The sequence below is a fragment of the Rattus norvegicus genome, chromosome 15, assembly GCF_036323735.1.
Source record: "Rattus norvegicus strain BN/NHsdMcwi chromosome 15, GRCr8, whole genome shotgun sequence".
Taxonomy (NCBI): Eukaryota; Metazoa; Chordata; class Mammalia; order Rodentia; family Muridae; genus Rattus; species Rattus norvegicus.
In genome coordinates, this window is record NC_086033.1 from 54202247 (window position 1) to 54225351 (window position 23105).

The 23105-nt window shown below is 39.3% G+C and overlaps 1 protein-coding gene across 7 annotated transcripts in view; it reads right to left on the reverse strand.

The window, feature by feature from the left end:
* The window catches only part of Fndc3a (fibronectin type III domain containing 3a), a 177454-nt gene that overhangs the window by 102737 nt on the left and 51612 nt on the right, over positions 1–23105 (reverse strand). For 6 of the 7 annotated variants that reach the window (XM_006252298.5, NM_001412039.1, XM_006252297.4 and 3 more), the window contains one exon: positions 8723–8798. In XM_006252298.5, coding sequence (XP_006252360.1) covers positions 8723–8798 — 76 coding nt within the window. Of the gene's footprint in view, positions 1–8722; positions 8799–10294; positions 10514–23105 lie in introns of those variants that run through there. The other variant, XM_006252300.5, reaches the window with a different exon arrangement.

A 23105-nucleotide genomic window follows, 5' to 3' on the forward strand; every position in this document is an offset into this window, starting at 1 on the left:
TTACTATGAAAATTTCAATGACATTCTGGGTCACTGGGCAGGGAGTTGTTGTGCAAGCGTAGGCCTTGTGACCTGGGTTAAATTCCTGGAAACCCTAAAGGCAAAAGAAGAGAAGTGACTGTACAACATTCTTGTATATTATATGCTGTGGTACATACGTGTGCATGCACACACACTCAAGAAATAAAAATATTTTTAATTCCAATGACATTTTTCAGAGTATTAGAGAATTGATGTGGAAACACAAAAACTCTAAATACCTAAAGCAATCCTTGGCAGAGAAAGATCAATAATAGAGATACCTCCGTCCCCAATCTTAAATCTTATTATAGAGCCACAGTAACAAGAATTTGATGAAACAGACATGTAGACCAAGATACTAGAATAGAGGACCAAATAAAAACCCATACAGTTACAGCTACCTAATTCTGAACAAAAGCTGTCAAAAATATAAATTGGAGAAAAGACAGCTTCTTTAATAAATGATTCTGGGAATATTGAATTTTCTCACACACAAGAATGAAAGTAGATCCATCTTTTAATTTATACAAAAACTAATTCATGATGGATCAAAGAGAAGTTCTGTTCTTTCAGAGAATCCAGAATCAGCTCCCAGCACCGACATAAGTGGCTCACAAAAACCTGTACTTCCAGCTCCAGAGGATCCAATATCATCTACTGGTGTTCTCAAGCACATGGCATATGCACACACAGATACACATATCCATAAATAAAACTTTTAATCAAACTGCTAGAAGAAAACAGGTAAAACAAATTTATTTATAGATAGAAATTTTCTTTTTAATAAAAGATTCTGTGCTGGCTAGGTTTATGAAAACTTGACACAAGTTAGAGTCAACAACTTGACATAAGCTAGGGTGGGGTAGCTGGAAAAACAGAAACAAACAAACAAACAAACAAAAAACCTCCATAGGATCAGGCTGTAGGAAGGTCTGTGGGGCATTTTCTTAGTTAGTGACTGGCTGGGGAGGCCCAGCCCTTGTGAACTGGGACAATACCTAGACTCTTTCATCCTGGGTTCTATAAGTAAGCAGACTGAACAAGTCACGGGGAGCAAGCCAGAAAGCAGCATCCTCCATGGCCTCTGCATCACCTCCTGCCTCAAGGTTCCTGCCCTGTTGACTTCCTGTGCTGACTTCCTTCAGTGATGAGAAGTGCTGTGGAAGTGTAAACCGAGTAAACCCTTTCCTCCTCAACTAGCTCTTTGGTCATGGTGTTTATTCTCAGCAATAGTAACCCTGACTATAAAACAGACTTCAATAGGAAAAGAAATTCTCGCAGCAATTGACAATGGGCCTACATGAAGTTAAAAAGAATGGGAGGAAAAATATGTGAAGAATGTATCTAACAAAGATGAATTAAAAACTTCTAAAGAGGAACCACACAACCAAACAACAAAAAACCAAAACAACATAAAATGTAATCAATAAATGATCTAATGAACTAAAGAGACAGTTCTCAAAGGAAGAAATAAGACTTGGTAAGTATTTGAAAGTGTTCATTATCATCAGCCATCAGGAGAACCCTAATAAAAACTTCTATAGGACTTTATCAAACCACAGGGAGACAGCTATCAAGGAAATAGTTAGGGGAACTACTGGTGATGGGTGTGCAGAAAGAGGAGCACATACGCATTACTGGAGGGAAGGTAAGCAGGCACAGCCACTCCATCAGTCAGGACCGAGGAGACCTGAGGACTGGGGAGGCAACCCTGCAGGTAAAGGTACTGCAATGCTTGGTAACATGACACTTCCTGATAGAACCCACATGGAGGGAAGAGAGCCAACTCTGTCAAGTTATCCCCTGACACACACACACACACACACACACACACACACACCACAAAATAAACAATTTTTACACTAAACTTAGGAAATACTATATGATCAAACACTACCATTCCTGAGCATATACTCAAAAGATTCTAAGTCATCACACCAAAGAGATAACTACATATCCACGTTTATCACCCTTCTGTTTCTAACAGCTAAGATAGAAATCAGTTCATACATTCATCAAAGGGTTAGTAGAAAAAGAAAATTTGGTAATATAGACAATGGAATGCTATACACTGGTATGGAGGAGCGAAATGGCACTTCCAGGAAAGACATACAGAGCCGGGGAGCAACATTAAGCAAAATAAGTCAGATTCACAAAAACAAATGTAATTTTCATATGCAGAATCTACACTTCTGTGTGTAACATATGAAAGAAGAAAGAGATCATGACAGGGAAGAGGCCTAAAGGTTCAAGAGGGTAACAAAATATATACAACACGAAAGCAGAATGAGGAATTTTTTGACAAGAGGAATTGAGATGTTCACAGTAAAAGGAAATGAAAGGACTAGAAAGATGGCTCAGAGGTTAAGAGCACTGGCTACTGTTGCAGAGGACCCATGCTCAACTCCTGGTGCTCCCATGGTACCTCACATCTATAACTATAGTTTTAGAGGATCTGATGCCCTTTTCTGGCCTCTAAGGGCACAAGGCACACATGGACATGCAAACAAAGCTTTCATATAATCTATAAATAACTAATGTTTAAAAGAATAAAGTATAATATATATATAAGATATATACATGTGTGTAAACTGAAATACATGATATGCTTTCTAAAAAGTTTACCACTTAAACTCTATGAACTATGCCTCTTCATGTTGTCAGTAAGCCTAATTAAGAAACCTTGCCTAATTCCATAAAAATAAGAAAGGCAGTCACTAGCATATGCTATAAAGATCTAATAATATTTAACCTATGAATCTACTCATTTAATGTTTACATGCCTATGTATGAGTTACCCAACAAACATGACCCAGTCCCCAGTGTTTCTCACTAGGAAAACAATGTGTTGACCTGCTTATCAAAGCACTTTATTACTAAAACAGATAAACATTAACTTGTTATTGTTGCTGTTATTATTATATTATTATTATCATCATCATCATCATCATTATATGTTTCAAAATCTCTCAATGTACAATTGAGACAGATTCAAGATAGTATTTTCATTTCAAAAGTAACAATGTCACTACCTGAGGACCAGCTATACCTCCCCTGGGCATATACCCAAATGATGCTCTACCATACAACAAAGACACATGCTCCACTATGTTCATAGCAGTCTTATTTATAATAGCCAGAAGCTAGAAAGAACCCAGATGCCCTCAGCAGAGTAATGAATACAGAAAATGTGGTACATTTACACAATGGAGTACTACTCAGCTATTAAAAACAATGACTTCATGAAATTCATAGGCAAATGGATAGAACTAGAAAATATCATCCTGAGTGAGGTAACCCAATCACAGAAAGACACACATGGTATGCACTCATTGATAAGTGGATATTAGCCCACATGCTTGAATTGCCCTAGATGCACAGAACACATGAAACTCAAGAAGGATGACCAAAATGTGAATGCTTTACTCCCTCTTTAAAAGGGGAACAAGAATACCCTTGGCAGGGAATAGAGAGGCAAAATTTAGAACAGAGGCTGAAGGAACACCCATTCAGAACCTGCCCCACATGTCGCCCATATTTATATAGCCACCCAATTAGACAAGATGGATGAAGCAAAGAAGCGCAGGCCGACAGGAACCAGATGTAGATCTCTCCTGAGAGACACAGCCAGAATACAGCAAATACATAGGCGAATGCCAGCAGCAAACCACTGAACTGAGAACGGGACCCCTGTTGAAGGAATCAGAGAAAGGAATGAAAGAGCTGAAGGGGCTCGAGACCCCATATGTACAACAATGCCAAGCAACCAGAGCTTCCAGGGACTAAGCTACTATCCAAAGACTATACATGGACTAACCCTGGACTCTGACCTCATAGGTAGCAATGAATATCCTAGTAAGAGCACCAGTGGAAGGGGAAGTCCTGGGTCCTGCCAAGGCTGGACCCCCAGTGAACAGGATTCTTGGGGGGAGGGCGGTAATGGGGGGAGGATTAGGAACGCAACATCCATATAGAATGCGAGGGGGAGGGGTTAGGGGTATGTTGGCATGGAAACCAGGAAGGGGAATAACATTTGAAATGTAAATAAGAAATACCCAATTTAATACAGATGGGGAAAAAAAGTAACGATGTATTTGGGCTGAAACTATTGAGTATCACTTAATGATGGTCTAAGCTAAGGTAGTACAGGTCCCATCAGGGTGTATAAATAAAGCCAATCAATAAGCAGGAGGACAAACTGGAGACCAGTCACAAGAGATTGACTTTTCCATACACCAGAACGAAATAACTCAATGATCGAAGGGATAGCAGCACCAGAAAACCCAGGAGAGTACTCAGCTCATAGTCAACTGGGCTTAGTGGCACACACCTATAATCCCAGCAGTGCCGGCCCAGGCAGGTCAGGCAAATGGTTTTCAGCTTCCCAGACCATTAACTCTCCTCAAGAATTCTTCCATATCCTCACAATAAAGTTCAAGTTGTTGAAATGCTATATGGGCCACTTCAAGAACTGTCAGCATCTCATCTCCATCTCCAGTTGTATTCCTCTTTATACAGCTTTTTTTTTAGCAATTCTCATCTCCGTTATTTAAATAATTCAAGTCAGTCCTTCCTTCTGCTGTTTTTGAATACTGTTTACTCTGTCTAAAACACCTTGATGCTCTTTTCCTTAAACACAGTTCATGTGAAGAGCTTTCTCATAACTACCAGGACCCTCACTGTATGTTCTTATAACACCAAATGCACTAAATGTGACCACTGTACTGACAGAACTGTTCAGTTTTTCTTTCCATAACTAATACACTGGGTATTTGTTGTTGTTGCTGGTCTTGTTTTTTTTGTTTTTCAGTCTGAGGTCCAACTCCGCCTTGTTGGGCAAATGCTCTACCACCGAGCTACATCCCTAGCACTACTACACTATGGTCTTAAAGGATAAGAACTGTGACTTGATCCCCCCCTCCTCCCGTTCCCAGGAACTAGCACAATATACCCAGACTTAATGAACTCACAAGGAAAACACGATTAGTAGTTTGCTTTTCTACAAAGTGTTCTGTGGTAGAAGGGTACAGATTAAGCTCTCTCCATAACTAAGTGGACCTCACTAATTATGAGAGTCCAATCAGTCCGGTGGCAGCGGTTTACACCTATCTAAAGTTTTAATCTAGTTTCGTTTCTATGAATTCTTGGTAGGTAATCAACTTCCTAAGGGAGATTTGCAAACATACATTTATGCTAGGCCTACCTCAATCTTTATATGATCCTATAGAGATTTTCTCTTACGTGATAATAAAAGCTGTAAGGAATCTGTCTTTTCTCACAGCTTCACTGCCCTGATTTTCCTCCCCTGAGGCATTCTCTTGGTGGCTGCATCGTTCCTGTTGCTGTGCTTCCTTCTCTCTACAGCTCAAATCCAAAAGGGGTCTTACCAAATGACCTGACGGTGGAGGAGAGGGGAAGAGAGTGAGCAACCATTAACTTTTTTCCCTATAGGCCTCTCTCCAAACCAGTTTTCACTCACTACTACTCTTTCACACACAGACCTGATGTCTTAGTTATGGGTTCTGTTGCTGTGAGGAAATGCCATAACCAAAAGCAAACGGGAAGAATGGGCTTATTTAGCTTAAGCTTCCACATCACTGTTCATCACTGAAGGAAGTCAGGGCAGGAACTCCCACAGGGCTGGAACCTGGAGGGGGGAGCTGATCTAGAAACAACAAAGGGGTGCTGCTAACTGGCTTGCTCTCCATGACTTCTTCAGCCTGCTTTCTTACAGAACCCAAGACCACCAGCCCAGGGATGACACCACTCTATATGCTGGGCCCTCCCCCAACAATCCCTAATTAGAAAAATGCCCTACAGCCTGATCTTATGAAAGAATGTTCTCAATTGAAGGTCCTTCCTTGCAGAACACTCTAGTTTGTGTCAAATTGACATAAAACTAGGCAGCACATCTGATAATTCTGGACAGATGAAAACATAAAATAAGAGAGCCTTTTACTGTCTAATTCTCTTTATTCTTTTCCCCTCATTAAAAAATTCTACCCACTAATTTAAAAACAAAGTTTCCTATCATCATCATCACCATCATCATCATAGTATAGACTATTACCCAGTGAAGCACAGAAATGTGTCTTTGTACAGAATGCTCATAGAGGAGTCAGCCCCTTTAAGGTCTAAGACAGTCTGTACAGTACACAACTCTTTATGTCCTACAGGAGGCTGTTGCTGCCAGATATTAAAATCAAATGAAAGGAATTAGGAAGAGATAACTTACAGGTTGCAGCCACAAACTAACTCTTGAGATATAAGCTGTTTATCACTCTGTGATCTAGCTGTCCTTATGTTTTAAAATAGAGTAGAACAATCTGTTCCTTCATCTGCTAGTGGATTGGGGTGAAATCAATATTATGTTAATTAAAGTGCTTCTTTGATTAGTATTTATGAATAATTTGAAAGGCATATAAGTAAGCTATGTGATCAGAAATTTATATTCTATGTGATTCATAGTGAAAGCAAAAAGTTGTACTTGAAGAAAAGTTAGTAAAGATGGCGAAGCTTTTTTAATGTATATACTGCTTACACATTCTCTTGTCTAGATCCGTTCAGGAGTATAACTTACTTGTATATTACCTCAACTACGGCACAGATATTTTAGATTAACTTAGTGATATTTCTAACACATGTAAGGTTCTAAGTTTGACGTGTGACCACTGGCTAAGGTATTTTAAAAGATTCATCATTAGAGCCAGGCTATGTAGAGTGATAAGAAAGGGGACTAGCCTGTGGCAGTCACAGCCAATGCTAATCAGAGGGTGTGCATAAGTCCTTCACCCTCAAAAGTATTACAGTCTAGATTTTAACAAGACAGGTAATGAATCACCTCCACGGAGTCTTTAATTTAAAGCCATGATTATTAGGTAGAAGTCCACGAACCAAAAGGGATACAAAGAATTGTAAAAAAATACAAATCCAAAGTGTTTAGGTATTAGTTGAAAGGCAAAATAAGCACTTCAAACTAAACAGAAACAAATGGAATTTCATAACTGAAAGGAACGCTGCATGCAGGTACAGGACACAGATACCTGGAAAGTCAGTTTCTCAATAGTTGGTATCGAGGGTTTCAGAGTAGACCTGGCTCACCTTCTATTAGCAGTTACCCTGTAGTACTCACTATCTCTACTTACTGAGTACCTCAAAGGTACCAGGTCTGGTTTAAATATAATGTACACTTATTAGTTAATAGGTGGCTTGAATGAAAACGGCCTCCATAGTCCCACAGGGAGCAATATTATTTGGCCTTGTTGGAGAAAATAGGTCACTGGGGTGGGCTTTGAGTTCTCAGAAGGTCAAGCCAGGCCTAGTAGCTCACTGTCTCTTCCTGTTGCCTTCAAATCCAGATATAGAACCCTCGGGTACCTCTCCAACATCATGTCTACCTGACAATATGCTTCCCACCTTGACAATAATGGACTAAACAACTAAACTACAATCCCGCCCCAATTAAGTGCTTTGCTTTATAAGAGCTGCCGCGGTCATGGTGTCTCTAAACAGCAATAAGACCCTAAGTAAGACAGTCATTCTTACCATGACCTATTACTGATGGGAACAAGAGCTGTACTGATACAAAAATGCATTACCAAACTTAAATAACCCGTAGCACCTTATAGCAAGCTACTAAGAAACAGCTAATGTTTAACTCAGCTTCTCTAATTTCAAAGACACTTTTTGTTTGTCCGTTTGCTAACAGAAACTTACTAGCTCAATGATAAGAGTACTGGGTTGCTGGCAAGACTGGCTTGTTCTGATGGACATCTCTCTGGCTTTGTTGGCAATCTTTGGTAAGTGGATTTAAGCAAGTCAAAGACCTGGATCTTCATCATAGGGCATCCTAAGACATCCTAAGACAAGTTTCCCCTTTTAATGATACTAGACAGTGGATAAAGGGGCCACCTTAACCTTTCTATAGCACTCACACTTTCATATATAAACACAATTCTCCTAAGTGGAGGTTGTTTTGTTCCGCTCGGAGAATTTGGTGATGTCTGGAGAGATTAATATTTGTCATCAATCATGGAGGGTAAGAAATAACGAGTGTGTAGAGGACATGGACTCTACTAAACCTGCAATTCATGAGATGGCTCCCAACAGATGAAAGCTATCCAGTACAAAATGCTAAGGGGATGTCCAGTAAAGGAAGAACATGGTACATGAGACATGGTACATGTCCAGAGAACATGGTAGAACACCTGAGCCGAGTTTAAAGCAGTGGTTAGAGCCACCTGGAGTGTGGTGACAAGGCTGAATCCTAGACAAGGAAACTCATGCTGACTGGACAAGACAAGTTTGCAGTTAACAAGCAGATGTTTTAAAAAGCCTGAGGAAGACAGCTACAGTGTACTTATATACATAAAATAAATAAATAAATCTTAAAAAAAAGCCTGAGGGAACCACACTGGAGGGGAAATAAAAACAGGATTAGAAAACAGAATAGACCTCTTGAGGACCGGAAGACCTGGCTAGAGTCACTTACTATATTTGACTAAAGAAATGTAAACAATAAAATTTTATAGTTAGATCAATCAAGAAATGAGAAAGAGAACTAATTAAAGTTCTACTACAATGGTTAAATGACTGAAGTACTCAAGTTTGTGACTGTGACAAAGGGAGACAGAACAAGCATACCTGGAAAACTAAAAGGCGAATTTTCTCTTTTGTTACAAAATGTAGTTATTTCTCTTACCTGTAATGCACTGAAACTGTCCATCTTCTCTTCTTATTGTAAATGCTTCCCCTGGATTAACTTGTACCAGAATAACCTGGAAACAATGGAAAGAAGAATTAATCAAAACTATAAAAGAACAAATCAGTATATAAAATATACAGCTTGTACATGAGCAAATGTGAGGTATAAACCTTAGAAAGTTGGAGCTACTACATTATGTTTATTTTATTATTCAATAGGTCATAATCAGGCTAGAAAGAAGGAAAACAGAAAAATAAGCTAATGGCAAATTTACTGAGAAATAACAATTTCACTAAGTAACAATGATGGAGCCAAACCCAACAACTGTGGATTACATATTATACTTTAACACAGCGCTTAAGGACTGATAAACTGATACACAGACTATACCTGAATTAATGTCAAAAGCTCTATGTAAAAATGTGAATTTACTTCCATCATTTATAAGTAAACTATATACTAATTTTATGACATTTGAAACTTGATAAAACAAAAGACTGGAAAGATGAAATTGAGAGTCCTAAAATATAGTCAAGATTATGATTAAATTCTTCATTGCTTATCTGTGCAGAATTGATTTATCATGCAGAATTGATTTATCTCCTAAATTTTATGTAACACTGTGATTATTCTAAAAGGACTTCCATGTTATGCTGCTCAAGAATTCCATCAAGAGACTACCTCTCTGTATCACCAACTCCTTAGCCCTCCCTTAGATGAGGAGTACTGGTAGTCCTCATTTTTCCATTAATGTATGTAGTCTCTTCCTCTCTAGTTAGCTTGATTTCCTTATGACAGAGACCTAGAAATCAAAATCTGGTGCCCTTTATTCTATTACCTCAAAGGGCTCTCCTATGTTACAGCTCCTCTCACAGTCTGTGAGAGCACTAAAAATTGTAGTTTTATAATCTTTGATGTCATAACAGATCTTAATTTGCATGTTTTTTTAGTGCTGGGATTAAATCTGGGCTTTCACACATGCTGAACAAGCAACCCACCCCTGAGTAACATGACTTCAGTGAGAACTGCACTTCTCTGCTTATCATGCCTGTGTTTTATATTAACTCTTGTAAAAGGCCTGATCATGTCACCTTACTATTTATTTTCTGGGCTTTCAAGTGTTTCTAGAAATTTGCAAGTGTTCTACATATTTAGAATAATATCTTACTATATTCTTATGTTATACTGTCACCTTGTTTTTGCCTTTTAGTTTACTAGAATTATTTTCCTATAATCAGTGTTGTCTTTTCCTTTATATTTCCTCTCTGTATCTGTTTTATGTATGTATGGGGTAAGTAAAATATAGACTAGATTTTAAAAGCATTTAGTACTCAAAAACCCTAACAATAGAAAATATGTCATTAGCATCTTTTGTGTTTTTTTGCATTACGCCAGTATTCTGGACATACTGTATAAAAACACTACAACTACTTTTGCCTGTTTTAAATTTTTAAGGTGACTATTAAAGTTTTTACATGGTTTGCATTATAATTGCACTGGACAATCTATCTAGAGGATGTATAAATACTTGTTTCTGATCCAACATAACAAACTGCTTCATGTTCCTACCATAATAGGCTGCATCGATCCAAAGTGTAACTGTCCAGAAGACATTTGTGTCATATTCTGGCGAAGAATCCGCCTTCACTGTCCCTGTGTCCTGAGAACTTAAGTGAGGCCAAATTAGAAAGTAATGAACTGAGTTATCTGGCACGAAAGTTTCAAGTCAGAAGAGCATCCAGACTGTTCTCTGCTCTTACCCACATCTACCACAAGAAAAAGCAAAAAGGTTTTGTGAAAATACTAACTATAAATGAGTGAACCTGGACTGAGAATGGCCCTGAAAGGGGTTCCCTGTTCACAAATAGCACCCTAGGTATTTCCCAAGGATCCGCAAATAGAGGGTACTGCAGTTGTGGTCCAAGGGGAACAGGCTACATACAGCAGCATCCAGCAACAGAAATGACAGCAATGTCCACAAGGTGCTGGTTTTCCATGTACACATGATGAAGAATTTTGACACAGTTTTGGAAAGCCACTAAGACCAGACAGTGTGTGGTAGGGCTACATTCTCTGTAAGGGGACCACGAGAGGCCACTGCATGAAGCTGGGATGAGGAAGTCTAAGTTACAATAAAGACCTGGATGTGCAAAGGCTCACAGGACGTCACAGCATACTGGCTATATGGGTAATGTGTTACCCATCCATAGCCTTTAGAATCAACCTCTACTATCATCAAGAGCTTCAGGTGTCTAACTTGGGAGTTACAGGGTTTAGTTTTTGGCTTACTGAGTTTCAGTCTTGCTTTGCCCTAATCCAGTGGTTCTCTAATCCAGTGGTTCTCATTCGTAGGTTATTACCCCATTGGAGTTTTTAAGGGCCCTTTCATCAGGGTTACGTAAGACTAGCCTGCATATCAGATATTACCATTATAATTCATAACAGTAGTTAGTTAATGAAGTAGCAATGAAAGTAATTTTATGGTTGGGGTCATCACAACATGAACTGTATTTAAGGGTTGCAGTGTTAGGAAGGTTGAAAATCAATGTTCTAATCTGTCCAAATTCTGCCCCCTTTCTTTCTTTTAAAACAAATATTTGCTCTATCCCATTGTATATTGGAAGTATGTAACTGAGAATCTTAGAAGCTCACTGCTAAGAGTTTGTTCAAGTGTTAGAAGAAACTTTTAACTTCTGAGGTTTTTGAGATTATTAAAGAATTTGGGGGTCGTTCAAAGATGGACTAAAAGTAAATTGCTTTATCAGATGAACATTATTAGACTTTAGGAACTAGAGGTGAAATATTAATGCTATAAAGTGTCATATATTTGGTTGTCAACTTGAAAGGATATAAACTTGCGTTATCTGTGATCTGATCATCAACCTGGTAAGATTTGGAATCACAAGGGCATTCACCTCTAGGTGCGTATACAACTGTTTTCAGGAAGAACTTACTGAGAGTGGGAGAACTGCCCTAGATGTAGGTGGAGCCATCCTCACCATGCACAGGGGCACACTCTCTCCCTGGGAAAATGATGTGACAAGACATTTTGCACCTTTGCTATGGCTTACCTACCGTGACAAAATAAACCTTCCAATGACAGCCCAAATAAACATTTTCTCCCTCAAACTGCCCTTGTTGGGTACTGTGTCACACAAACAAGAACAATAGCAAGTACACTGGCATCTGCCAATGAACCAAAAGGGCAAGGGGGTCTAAACCTGCTTAAAATCTGTTTCCCACACTGTCTTAAACATTAGTTCACAGTCACAAATGAACATTCTTGCTACTTTATTTTACTTTGTCTGGCTTTAAAATATCACATAGAACCAAGATTTGGCTCGGAGTAATGTTATTTTAATAACTTGGATAAAAACAATAGAATATTTTATGATTTCCAAATAATTTGGCATTATCCTACTCATCTGAGCACGTCTGCAACTCAAAACCAAGATTTCTGTAAGAACAAAGAATGCTATCAGTGAGAGACTCATGAAATCACAAGACATAAATGAAACATCCTATCATCTTTCAAGTTTAATACCTAATTAATAAAACAGTTATGCTTTATTATATAGACAGAAGTACTTGCCATTTCTCCTACTACATATTATTTTTAATATGAGCCAGCTAGATCTTACTCTATTTATTCAACAAAAATTTACTAATTTCCAAAATTGAAGTTTATCTTATTCTAGTTTATCTAGGTAGATATAAAAATAGAAAACAACCAAACAAGTGGGATGAATCCTTAGAGGAGACTCTCCTTCTAAGGAAACACTGATAGCAAAAACAAAGTCAATTAAGTTAGCTCTGAAAAGCATTCTGAGCAAGTGTTGCTACAGTGGTGGTCTCAATGACCCACACCTTACATCCTGTGCAGTTCTCAGGGTCAAATCCAGGCTTGGCCATGCTATCACAAACACAGACACTGGGCTTTGAACCCACCAGAAGTTCCCTTTGGGTCCCATGGGAAACAAGTCCAAATAATCTTTCTAAAGACCAAGAAATAAAGAAAGAAAGCTTCTGACTACCCCACTGTTAGAATTATCATAGCATATTTTGCTCTGTACAGCTACTGGATTTCATTTTGTGCTATAAAAGATTTCCTATGACATGATTTAAAAAAAATCCATGGTTTTTAGTGCCTCAATGGTTTCTTCTCTTTTAAAAAATATTTGAAATTCTGCCTTAAACAAGTAAATTAAACACTTGGATCTAATGTGAGAAAACATTAGCTAATTATCTAAACAACCTTTCAAAACTATCCCTATAATCTCCCATAATGCCTTAAAGTATAGTTCATTATTAAGCAATAACTGTTCATTCTGAGCCAAATAGTACTGATTACCTATGATATACTGAGTATACTGTGGCATCTTATAAAATATGAAGTTTCTATATTAAGTTATTTACTATAAAACTGACAAAAGAAACAAAACTAAGAAAATCAAATATATTTAAATCCTAATAATAAAAAAGAGAAACAGTCGCATTAAAAATTCTAATAAAAAGGAGTAAGTAAAGTTTACTTCTTTATTTAAAAATCATTTATTAAAGAGCTACTTTGCAGAGGCAGAGACTAAGTAGTAAGGAGGGCTCAAGGGTAAGACATGGATCTCCCTGGGAAGGAAGAATAAAATAGATTTTTGTGGGTGGATGGGAACAGGCTGAGATGAAAAGAGGAGGGATGGGGTAAGGAGATATGGAGGGAGAGAGCACGGAGAGAGATGACTGAATGGCAGACATTTGGGTATCAAGGTGGAAACCTAGTACAGCAGAAACTCCCTGGAATTTACTAGGGTGACCCTAGACAGGACATCTAGTAATGGGGGATACAGAACTTGAATTGTCTTCCATAACCCAATAAGGCTTCTTCTAATGGTGGGACTGGGACACCAACCCAGCCACAAAACCTTCAACCTATAATCTGTCCTGCCTGTAAGATGTGCTAGAGTAATGGTGGTATAGAACTTGTAGGCGTGGCCAACCACTTAAGGCCCATAGTACGAAAGGGTTAACCCACGCATGACACTGCCTCACTAGCCAGGAAGCAGAGGCTGGACAGCCCAGAGACTCAGGAACCAAACACAACTGGCAAAAAGAAAAATAAAGTTAATGAAATGATTCCTAATGATACTCTGCTATACTTACAGATCAGTGCTCAGCCCATCACCATCAGTGAGGTTATTTAACAACTGATGGGAGCAAAGGCAAAGACCTATAGCCAAACATGAGCTGGAGCTTACAGAAACCCTGAGGGAGAGAGGAAAGGAGAGGGGAAGGAAAGATTGCAGGAGCCAAAGGAGTCAAGGACACCATGAGAACATGGCCCACAAAAATCAACTAGGCAGGGCTCACAGGGGCTCCCAGAGACTGAAGAGGCAATCACAAGCCTGTATGGGTCTGTGCTGGGCCCTCTGCATGTATACTATGCTTGTGTAGCTTGGAGTTCTTGTGGGACTCCTGACAGTGGGAGTGGGAGGTATCTCTGACTCTTTGCCTGTTCTTGGGACCCTGCTCTTCCTAATGGGCAGCCTTATTCAGCCTTGACAGAGTTTGTGCCTCTTCTTATTGTATCCTGTTATGTCATTTGGTTGATATCCCTGGGAGGCCTGCTTTCTTCTGAAGGGAAACAGAAGAGTGGAGGAGGGGGAAACTGCAGTCAAGACATATTGTATGAGATTAGAATAAATTTGAAAAAAGAGAGAGAGCATGCTAAAGAGTTGTGTGGCAAACACTCTTGTGGGTACTATGAACATCATGAACAAGAGAAAATCCCAGACCAAGGTTCTGAGGAGCTCAGTTTGTGAAGGGAAGAAGTACTTGGCTGCCCAACTGTGGGGTGTAACGAGTGGGAGGTCAGGGACAATGTGCAATAGGTAACCGTGCAACCCTGAACCATCACTCCAGGACAATCAGGGAGAATCTTAGAGGGGATGCGTTAAAAAAATTTGGAGAGTCACACAGTCATTACCTTAGAAACCAATGCTTAATCTGAGACTGTGATCACTTACGATTTTCTTTTTAAAGTTTTTATAGACTGAGCTATTTAGAATACTTCAAAAAGAGAAAGCACATAGGATTGTGGAGGTCATAATGGTAAAAGAAAGCATGGACAGATCTAACAAAGGAAAGTTAACAAGGTGGCTGGGGTAGAGAGCACTTGCTGAGCATACAAAATCCCTGGGTTTAATCCTGGAACCCCACTCAATTCTTCTGAAAAGATGCAGACAAAATGTGCTATCAAAAAAGATACTTATGGAAGGATGGAAAATTAGTACATTATGGATCCAATTCATAATGCTGCAATTGAGCCCAAAAAGGTAAAAATAACAAACATAAGAGCAGAAATAATGAACCAAAAAAGAGAGAGAATGGAGAAGAGATAGCTGCAACAGCATGAAAGGTACTAGAAGTAATCAGATAGCCAAGATGCTCAAAACATACATGTATGAAAATATCACAATGAAAGCAATTATGATGTATAGTTAATATATGTTAGTAAAAATTCTAAGAGGAGATTCATAACCCTTGGAAGATTTTAGTCACATACCAAATTTTAAAATAGGAACTTTTAAGTCTTTCTCTATGTAAGTTTTATTTAATGGAATATCAAAATGATGGCTCTTCCAAAATCTTTCCAATGGCAGCTCCTTGTTCTTACTCTGAATTCTCTGAACAGTGTCTCTTCAAGGGAATCCTATCTGACCACCATACTGCAGGAAACATTACCCTTACATTCTTATCATTTACTGCTTTGTGACAAGCACTTTTCCTTACCTACTGTGGATTGCCCTGGTGCTGTTTGTATTTTGATGCTAATTCCACTTCCCCAAGAGGGGCTGCCTCTACCAGGAGTGAATCACATACTCGGGTGACTTCAGTAAACCTTCTCCCCATTTTAACTTGTACAATAAAGAGGAAAGCCAGTGATTGGGCAGTGGAAGGGAAAGGTGGAGCAAAAGGTTTTAGAGAGAGAGGAAGAGAGAGGAGGAGGGGAGACAGAGAGGAGAGAAAGAAGACTGAAGAAGAGGTAGTGGAAGGAAAATGGAGAAGCAGGTGGCCTAGAGAAACGGCCAGTTATAGGGAATCTCAAAGCTGGGAACATAGTGGTGTGGTGGTAAAGCTGCCCAATCTAAGCGCACAGCCTGTATTCATATAACTGAGTTGTGTTTTCAATGCTCGGGCTTATTTGGGTTACCGTTTTACCACAATTACCTGTAACCATTTCTACATCTGTTACTTCACAGTGAATCATTTCCACCATTATCAGAATGAACAAGTACCTTGATTTGTTTATAAACCTCTGCACTCTAGCACCTGGCTGACAATATGTTAAGACTTTTGTGAATACTGGAAGTGTGCAAAATTCATCCATTCACTTAAACATTTACTAACTCTTATTAACTGTGAAGCACTATTCTAGATAATAGGGTCAAAGTAGTAAACAAAAAGACAAAGACACTATCTTCATGATATAGCTAATAAAATAAACTACAGAATTCAAGTTATTCCAGGCAGTAGTAACAATCAGATAATTATTTTTAAAAATAACTCGAAAATGTATAGCTAAAAAAGTAATACATATAGATGCATGTCTGACTGAAAATCATCATTTTTGCTAGCACTGATGATCAAACAAGGGCTACACTGCATGGGGTTCCTGCCCCCACACTAAGCCTACATATAGGTTCCTGCCTACCCATATAGGTTTCTGGTAAATATTTGAGAGGTTCTGACAACTCCCAAAATACAATACTACTTACCTATCTTCAGATAATCTTGTTAATGTGCCATTTTACATGGATCTTTCACAAACAAAATAGACTCTTCACGCTCTCATTATAAATAATAGCATGATGTGGTAAGCAAGGAGAGGGAAAAGAATGAGTGATACAAGCAAAAAGACCAGTTATTTTACTTGTCATTTTCTGTCATTTATAGTACACAAAAACATTCCATTAAATGTAACAAAGGGTCAGGTTGACAGGGCTGTAAATCTGGCCACTATATATGTGTATATGTACACATTCATACTACATATATATATACACACACACACACACACACACACACACACACACACACACACACACACACACACACACACATTCAGAAAAGTATTTCTAAGGTCTAAAGTTCTTTAACTTCCTTAATACATAATAAAGATGCCTATTGTCACTTGATAAGAGTCATGGAAGAGAACAGATTAAAATAGGAAGGAAAGTAATAAAATAAAAAGGCAGGACAACAGAAAATGAAGATCTTGATCAGTAAAGTGGAAACAGCACACACAGCTGGGGAGGGTAGGAACTAAGTGACCCAGGAGAGCTGCTAACCCAATACAGACTGCTTCTTCACATAAACTGAAGGGGTTATTTGTATTATTTAGAACGTAATTAAAGCTATCCAACAGGTTCCTTGGATAGTAAATTCCAAGTCTTTACATTTAGTATGAAAACTATTTGTAAAGGGATACTTAAATGAGATAAAACTTAATGTATCTTTATAATGAAAAGTATTGCATGTGATGCCACCTGGGAATCTGAACTAATGAATAAAAGCCCAGAGCTGAGATATTTAAGCTTTGTCACCATAAACTTTATTCAAATGTCTATAAGGTATACTCACTTAATAACACTTAACTCAATTAATAACACTTGCATATACCTAATAACAAGTTCCACTAACCATCACTAGGTGTGATAACTATGAAAATATTTGTTTACATCCAAACAGGTGATTGCACCCAATCCTGTTGTTCTAAAGTCCCTTCCATTTAAAAATGAGAATGAGAAACAAGAAACACCACACATCTTTCCAAGCCAATCAGATGGAAAGGACACCTTAAAATCACACAGTCTCCTTCAAATAATGTACAGAGACTGAAGTTACTCTCTGCAGGGCAAGAACCGTGCCATCTTCTCCTGTCCAAACTAGCAAAACAGTGTTCCTGTTAGAAGTGTCACTGGCGTGTTGCCAGGTGGCATCAGAAAACCGTACTAGGTTTGCTGTATACAAGGCATACCTAGCTTCAAGCCCTAAATGTCAATAACTGATGTAGAGGACAAATACAAATATACTTATTTCTCTAACAGAAAAGTCTATTGATAAAAAGTCCTTTAAAAACCTTTTTTAAATGTTTTTAAGAAAGCCTTACTGTGTAAGCCTTATCCAAACTTCTTTGCATTTTGTGGGGAGTGTAGATTTACTTAAGTTGAGATCAATAACACAATTAAAATGCCCTTGAGTCTTCTATCCCTAAATAATAACTGATAACGTACCTACACCATAGCTAACTAAGAACCTATGCACTCCCTTCTATGCCTGGAGATTGTCGAATAACTCAGTACTACAGGGTAGCAGTGATGTTACATGAGTCAGAAAACACCAGATGCTAGGGACAGTGACTGATATGCACTAAGCACACCCTAAGCATGTTCCCATGAAAAATGCAGGAGATCATCGCTGTTTTTTTTTTTCCTTTTTTTTTTTTTTTTTTATTAACTTGAGTATTTCTTATATACATTTCGAGTGTTAATCCCTTTCCCGGTTTCCGGGCAAACATCCCCCTCCCCCCTCCCCTTCCTTATGGGTGTTCCCTTCCCAACCCTCCCCCCATTGCCGCCCTCCCCCCATAGACTAGTTCACTGGGGGTTCAGTCTTAGCAGGACCCAGGGCTTCCCCTTCCACTGGTGCTCTTACTAGGATATTCATTGCTACCTATGGGGTCAGAGTCCAGGGTCAGTCCATGTATAGTCTTTAGGTAGTGGCTTAGTCCCTGGAAGCTCTGGTTGCTTGGCATTGTTGTACTTTTGGGGTCTCGAGCCCCTTCAAGCTCTTCCAGTTCTTTCTCTGATTCCTTCAACGGGGGACCTATTCTCACTTCAGTGGTTTGCTGCTGGAATTCGCCTCTGTATTTGCTGTATTCTGGCTGTGTCTCTCAGGAGCGATCTACATCCGGCTCCTGTCGGTCTGCACTTCTTTGCTTCATCCATCTTGTCTAATTGGGTGGCTGTATATGTATGGGCCACATGTGGGGCAGGCTCTGAATGGGTGTTCCTTCAGTCTCTGTTTTAATCTTTGCCTCTCCCTTCCCTGCCAAGGGTATTCTTTTTCCTCATTTAAAGAAGGAGTGAAGCATTCACATTTTGATCATCCGTCTTGAGTTTCGTTTGTTCTAGGGATCTAGGGTAATTCAAGCATTTGGGCTAATAGCCACTTATCAATGAGTGCATACCATGTATGTCTTTCTGTGATTGGGTTAGCTCACTCAGGATGATATTTTCCAGTTCCAACCATTTGCCTACGAATTTCATAAACTCGTTGTTTTTGATAGCTGAGTAATATTCCATTGTGTAGATGTACCACATTTTCTGTATCCATTCCTCTGTTGAAGGGCATCTGGGTTCTTTCCATTTTCTGGCTATTATAAATAAGGCTGCGATGAACATAGTGGAGCACGTGTCTCTTTTATATGTTGAGGCATCTTTTGGGTATATGCCCAAGAGAGGTATAGCTGGATCCTCAGGCAGTTCAATGTCCAATTTTCTGAGGAATGTTAATGTTAGCAACTGGTTTGCTGTATATGGCTTTTACTATGTTTAGGTATGGGCCTTGAATTCCTATTCTTTCCAGGACTTTTATCATGAAGGGGTGTTGAATTTTGTCAAATGCTTTCTCAGCATCTAATGAAATGATCATGTGGTTCTGTTCTTTCAGTTTGTTTATATAATGGATCACGTTGATGGTTTTCCGTATATTAAACCATCCCTGCATGCCTGGGATGAAGCCTACTTGATCATGGTGGATGATTGTTTTGATGTGCTCTTGAATTCGGTTTGCCAGAATTTTATTGAGTATTTTTGTGTCGATATTCATAAGGGAAATTGGTCTGAAGTTCTCTTTCTTTGTTGTGTCTTTGTGTGGTTTAGGTATAAGAGTAATTGTGGCTTCGTAGAAGGAATTCGGTAGTGCTCCATCTGTTTCAATTTTGTGGAATAGTTTGGATAATATTGGTATGAGGTCTTCTATGAAGGTTTGATAGAATTCTGCACTAAACCCGTCTGGACCTGGGCTCTTTTTGGTTGGGAGACCTTTAATGACTGCTTCTATTTCCTTAGGAGTTATGGGGTTGTTTAACTGGTTTATCTGTTCCTGATTAAACTTCGATACCTGGTATCTGTCTAGGAAATTGTCCATTTCCTGAAGATTTTCAAATTTTGTTGAATATAGGTTTTTATTGTAAGATCTGATGATTTTTTGAATTTCCTCTGAATCTGTAGTTATGTCTCCCTTTTCATTTCTGATTTTGTTAATTTGGACGCACTCTCTGTGTCCTCTCGTTAGTCTGGCTAAGGGTTTATCTATCTTGTTGATTTGGTTCTGTTGATTCTTTCTATGGTCCTTTTTGTTTCTACTTGGTTGATTTCAGCTCTGAGTTTGATTATTTCCTGCCTTCTACTCCTCCTGGGTGTATTTGCTTCTTTTTGTTCTAGAGCTTTTAGGTGTGCTGTCAAGCTGCTGACATATGCTCTTTCCTGTTTCTTTCTGCAGGCACTCAGCGCTATGAGTTTTCCTCTTAGCACAGCTTTCATTGTGTCCCATAAGTTTGGGTATGTTGTATCTTCATTTTCATTAAATTCTAAAAAGTTTTTAATTTCTTTCTTTATTTCTTCCTTGACCAGGTTATCATTGAGTAGAGCATTGTTCAATTTCCACGTATATGTGGGCATTCTTCCCTTATTGTTATTGAAGACCAGTTTTAGGCCGTGGTGGTCCGATAGCACGCATGGGATTATTTCTATCTTTCTGTACCTGTTGAGGCCCGTTTTTTGACCAATTATATGGTCAATTTTGGAGAAAGTACCATGAGGAGCTGAGAAGAAGGTATATCCTTTTGCTTTAGGATAGAATGTTCTATAAATATCCGTTAAGTCCATTTGGCTCATGACTTCTCTTAGTCTGTCGACATCACTGTTTAATTTCTGTTTCCATGATCTGTCCATTGATGAGAGTGGTGTGTTGAAATCTCCCACTATTATTGTGTGAGGTGTAATGTGTGTTTTGAGCTTTAGTAAGGTTTCTTTTACGTATGTAGGTGCCCTTGTATTTGGGGCATAGATATTTAGGATTGAGAGTTCATCTTGGTGGATTTTTCCTTTGATGAATATGAAGTGTCCTTCCTTATCTTTTTTGATGACTTTTAGTTGGAAATTGATTTTATTTGATATTAGAATGGCTACTCCAGCTTGCTTCTTCTGACCATTTGCTTGGAAAGTTGTTTTCCAGCCTTTCACTCTGAGGTAGTGTCTGTCTTTGTCTCTGAGGTGTGTTTCCTGTAGGCAGCAGAATGCAGGGTCCTCGTTGCGTATCCAGTTTGTTAATCTATGTCTTTTTATTGGGGAGTTGAGGCCATTGATATTGAGAGATATTAAGGAATAGTGATTATTGTTTCCCTTTATATTCATATTTGGATGTGAGGTTATGTTTGTGTGCTTTCATTCTCTTTGTTTTGTTGCCAAGACGATTAGTTTCTTGCTTCTTCTAGGGTATAGCTTGCCTCCTTATGTTGGGCTTTACCCTTTATTATCCTTTGTAGTGCTGGATTTGTAGAAAGATATTGTGTAAATTTGGTTTTGTCATGGAATATCTTGGTTTCTCCATCAATGTTAATTGAGAGGTTTGCTGGATACAGTAACCTGGGCTGGCATTTGTGTTCTCTTAGGGTCTGTATGACATCAGTCCAGGATCTTCTGGCCTTCATAGTTTCTGGCGAGAAGTTTGGTGTGATTCTGATAGGTCTCCCTTTATATGTTACTTCACCTTTTTCCCTTACTGCTTTTAATATTCTTTCTTTATTTTGTGCGTTTGGTGTTTTGACAATTATGTGACGGGAGGTGTTTCTTTTCTGGTCCAATCTATTTGGAGTTCTGTAGGCTTCTTGTATGTCTATGGGTATCTCTTTTTTTAGGTTAGGGAAGTTTTCTTCTATGATTTTGTTGAAGATATTTACTGGTCCTTTGAGCTGGGAGTCTTCACTCTCTTCTATACCTATTATCCTTAGGTTTGATCTTCTCATTGAGTCCTGGATTTCCTGTATGTTTTGGACCAGTAGCTTTTTCTGCTTTACATTATCTTTGACAGTTGAGTCAATGATTTCTATGGAATCTTCTGCTCCTGAGATTCTCTCTTCCATCTCTTGTATTCTGTTGGTGAAGCTTGTATCTACAGCTCCTTGTCTCTTCTTTTGGTTTTCTATATCCAGGGTTGTTTCCATGTGTTCTTTCTTGATTGCTTCTATTTCCATTTTTAATTCCTTCAACTGTTTGATTGTGTTTTCCTGGAATTCTTTCAGGGATTTTTGTGTCTCCTCTCTATGGGCTTCTACTTGTTTATTTATGTTTTCCTGGAATTCTTTCAGGGATTTTTGCGATTCTTTCAGGCATTTTTGCGATTCCTCTCTGTAGGCTTCTACTTGTTCTCTAAGGGAGTTCTTCATGTCTTTCTTGAAGTCCTCCAGCATCATGATCAAATATGATTTTGAAACTAGATCTTGCTTTTCTGGTGTGTTTGGATATTCCGTGTTTGCTTTGGTGGGAGAATTGGGCTCCGATGATGCCATGTAGTCTTGCTTTCTGTTGCTTGGGTTCCTGCGCTTGCCTCTCGCCATCAGATTATCTCTAGTGTTACTTTGTTCTGCTATTTCTGACCGTGGCTAGACTGTCCTATAAGCCTGTGTGTCAGGAGTGCTGTAGACCTGTTTTCCTCTCTTTCAGTCAGTTATGGGGACAGAGTGTTCTGCTTTCGGGCGTGTAGTTTTTCCTCTCTACAGGTCTTCAGCTGTTCCTGTGGGCCTGTGTCTTGAGTTCACCAGGCAGCTTTCTTGCAGCAGAAAATTTGGTCTTACCTGTGGTCCTGAGGCTCAAGTTCGCTCGTGGGGTGCTGCCCACGGGCTCTCTGCAGCGGCAGCAACCAGGAAGACCTGTGCCGCCCCTTCCGGGAGCTTCAGTGCACCAGGGTTCCAGATGGTCTTTGGCTTTTTCCTCTGGCGTCCGAGATGTGTGTGCAGGGAGCAGTCTCTTCTGGTTTCCCAGGCTTGTCTGCCTCTCTGAAGGTTTAGCTCTCCCTCCCACGGGATTTGGGTGCAGAGAACTGTTTATCCGGTCTTTTTCTTTCAGGTTCCGGCAGTGTCTCAGGCAGGGGTCCTGCCGCTCCTGGGCCCTCCTCCACGGGAGCCCAGAGGCCTTATACAGTTTCCTCTTGGGCCAGGGATGTGGGCAGGGATGAGCAGTGTTGGTGGTCTCTTCCACTCTGCAGCCTCAGGAGTGCCCACCTGACCAGGCGGTTGGGTCTCTCTCTCACCGGGTCTGGGAGC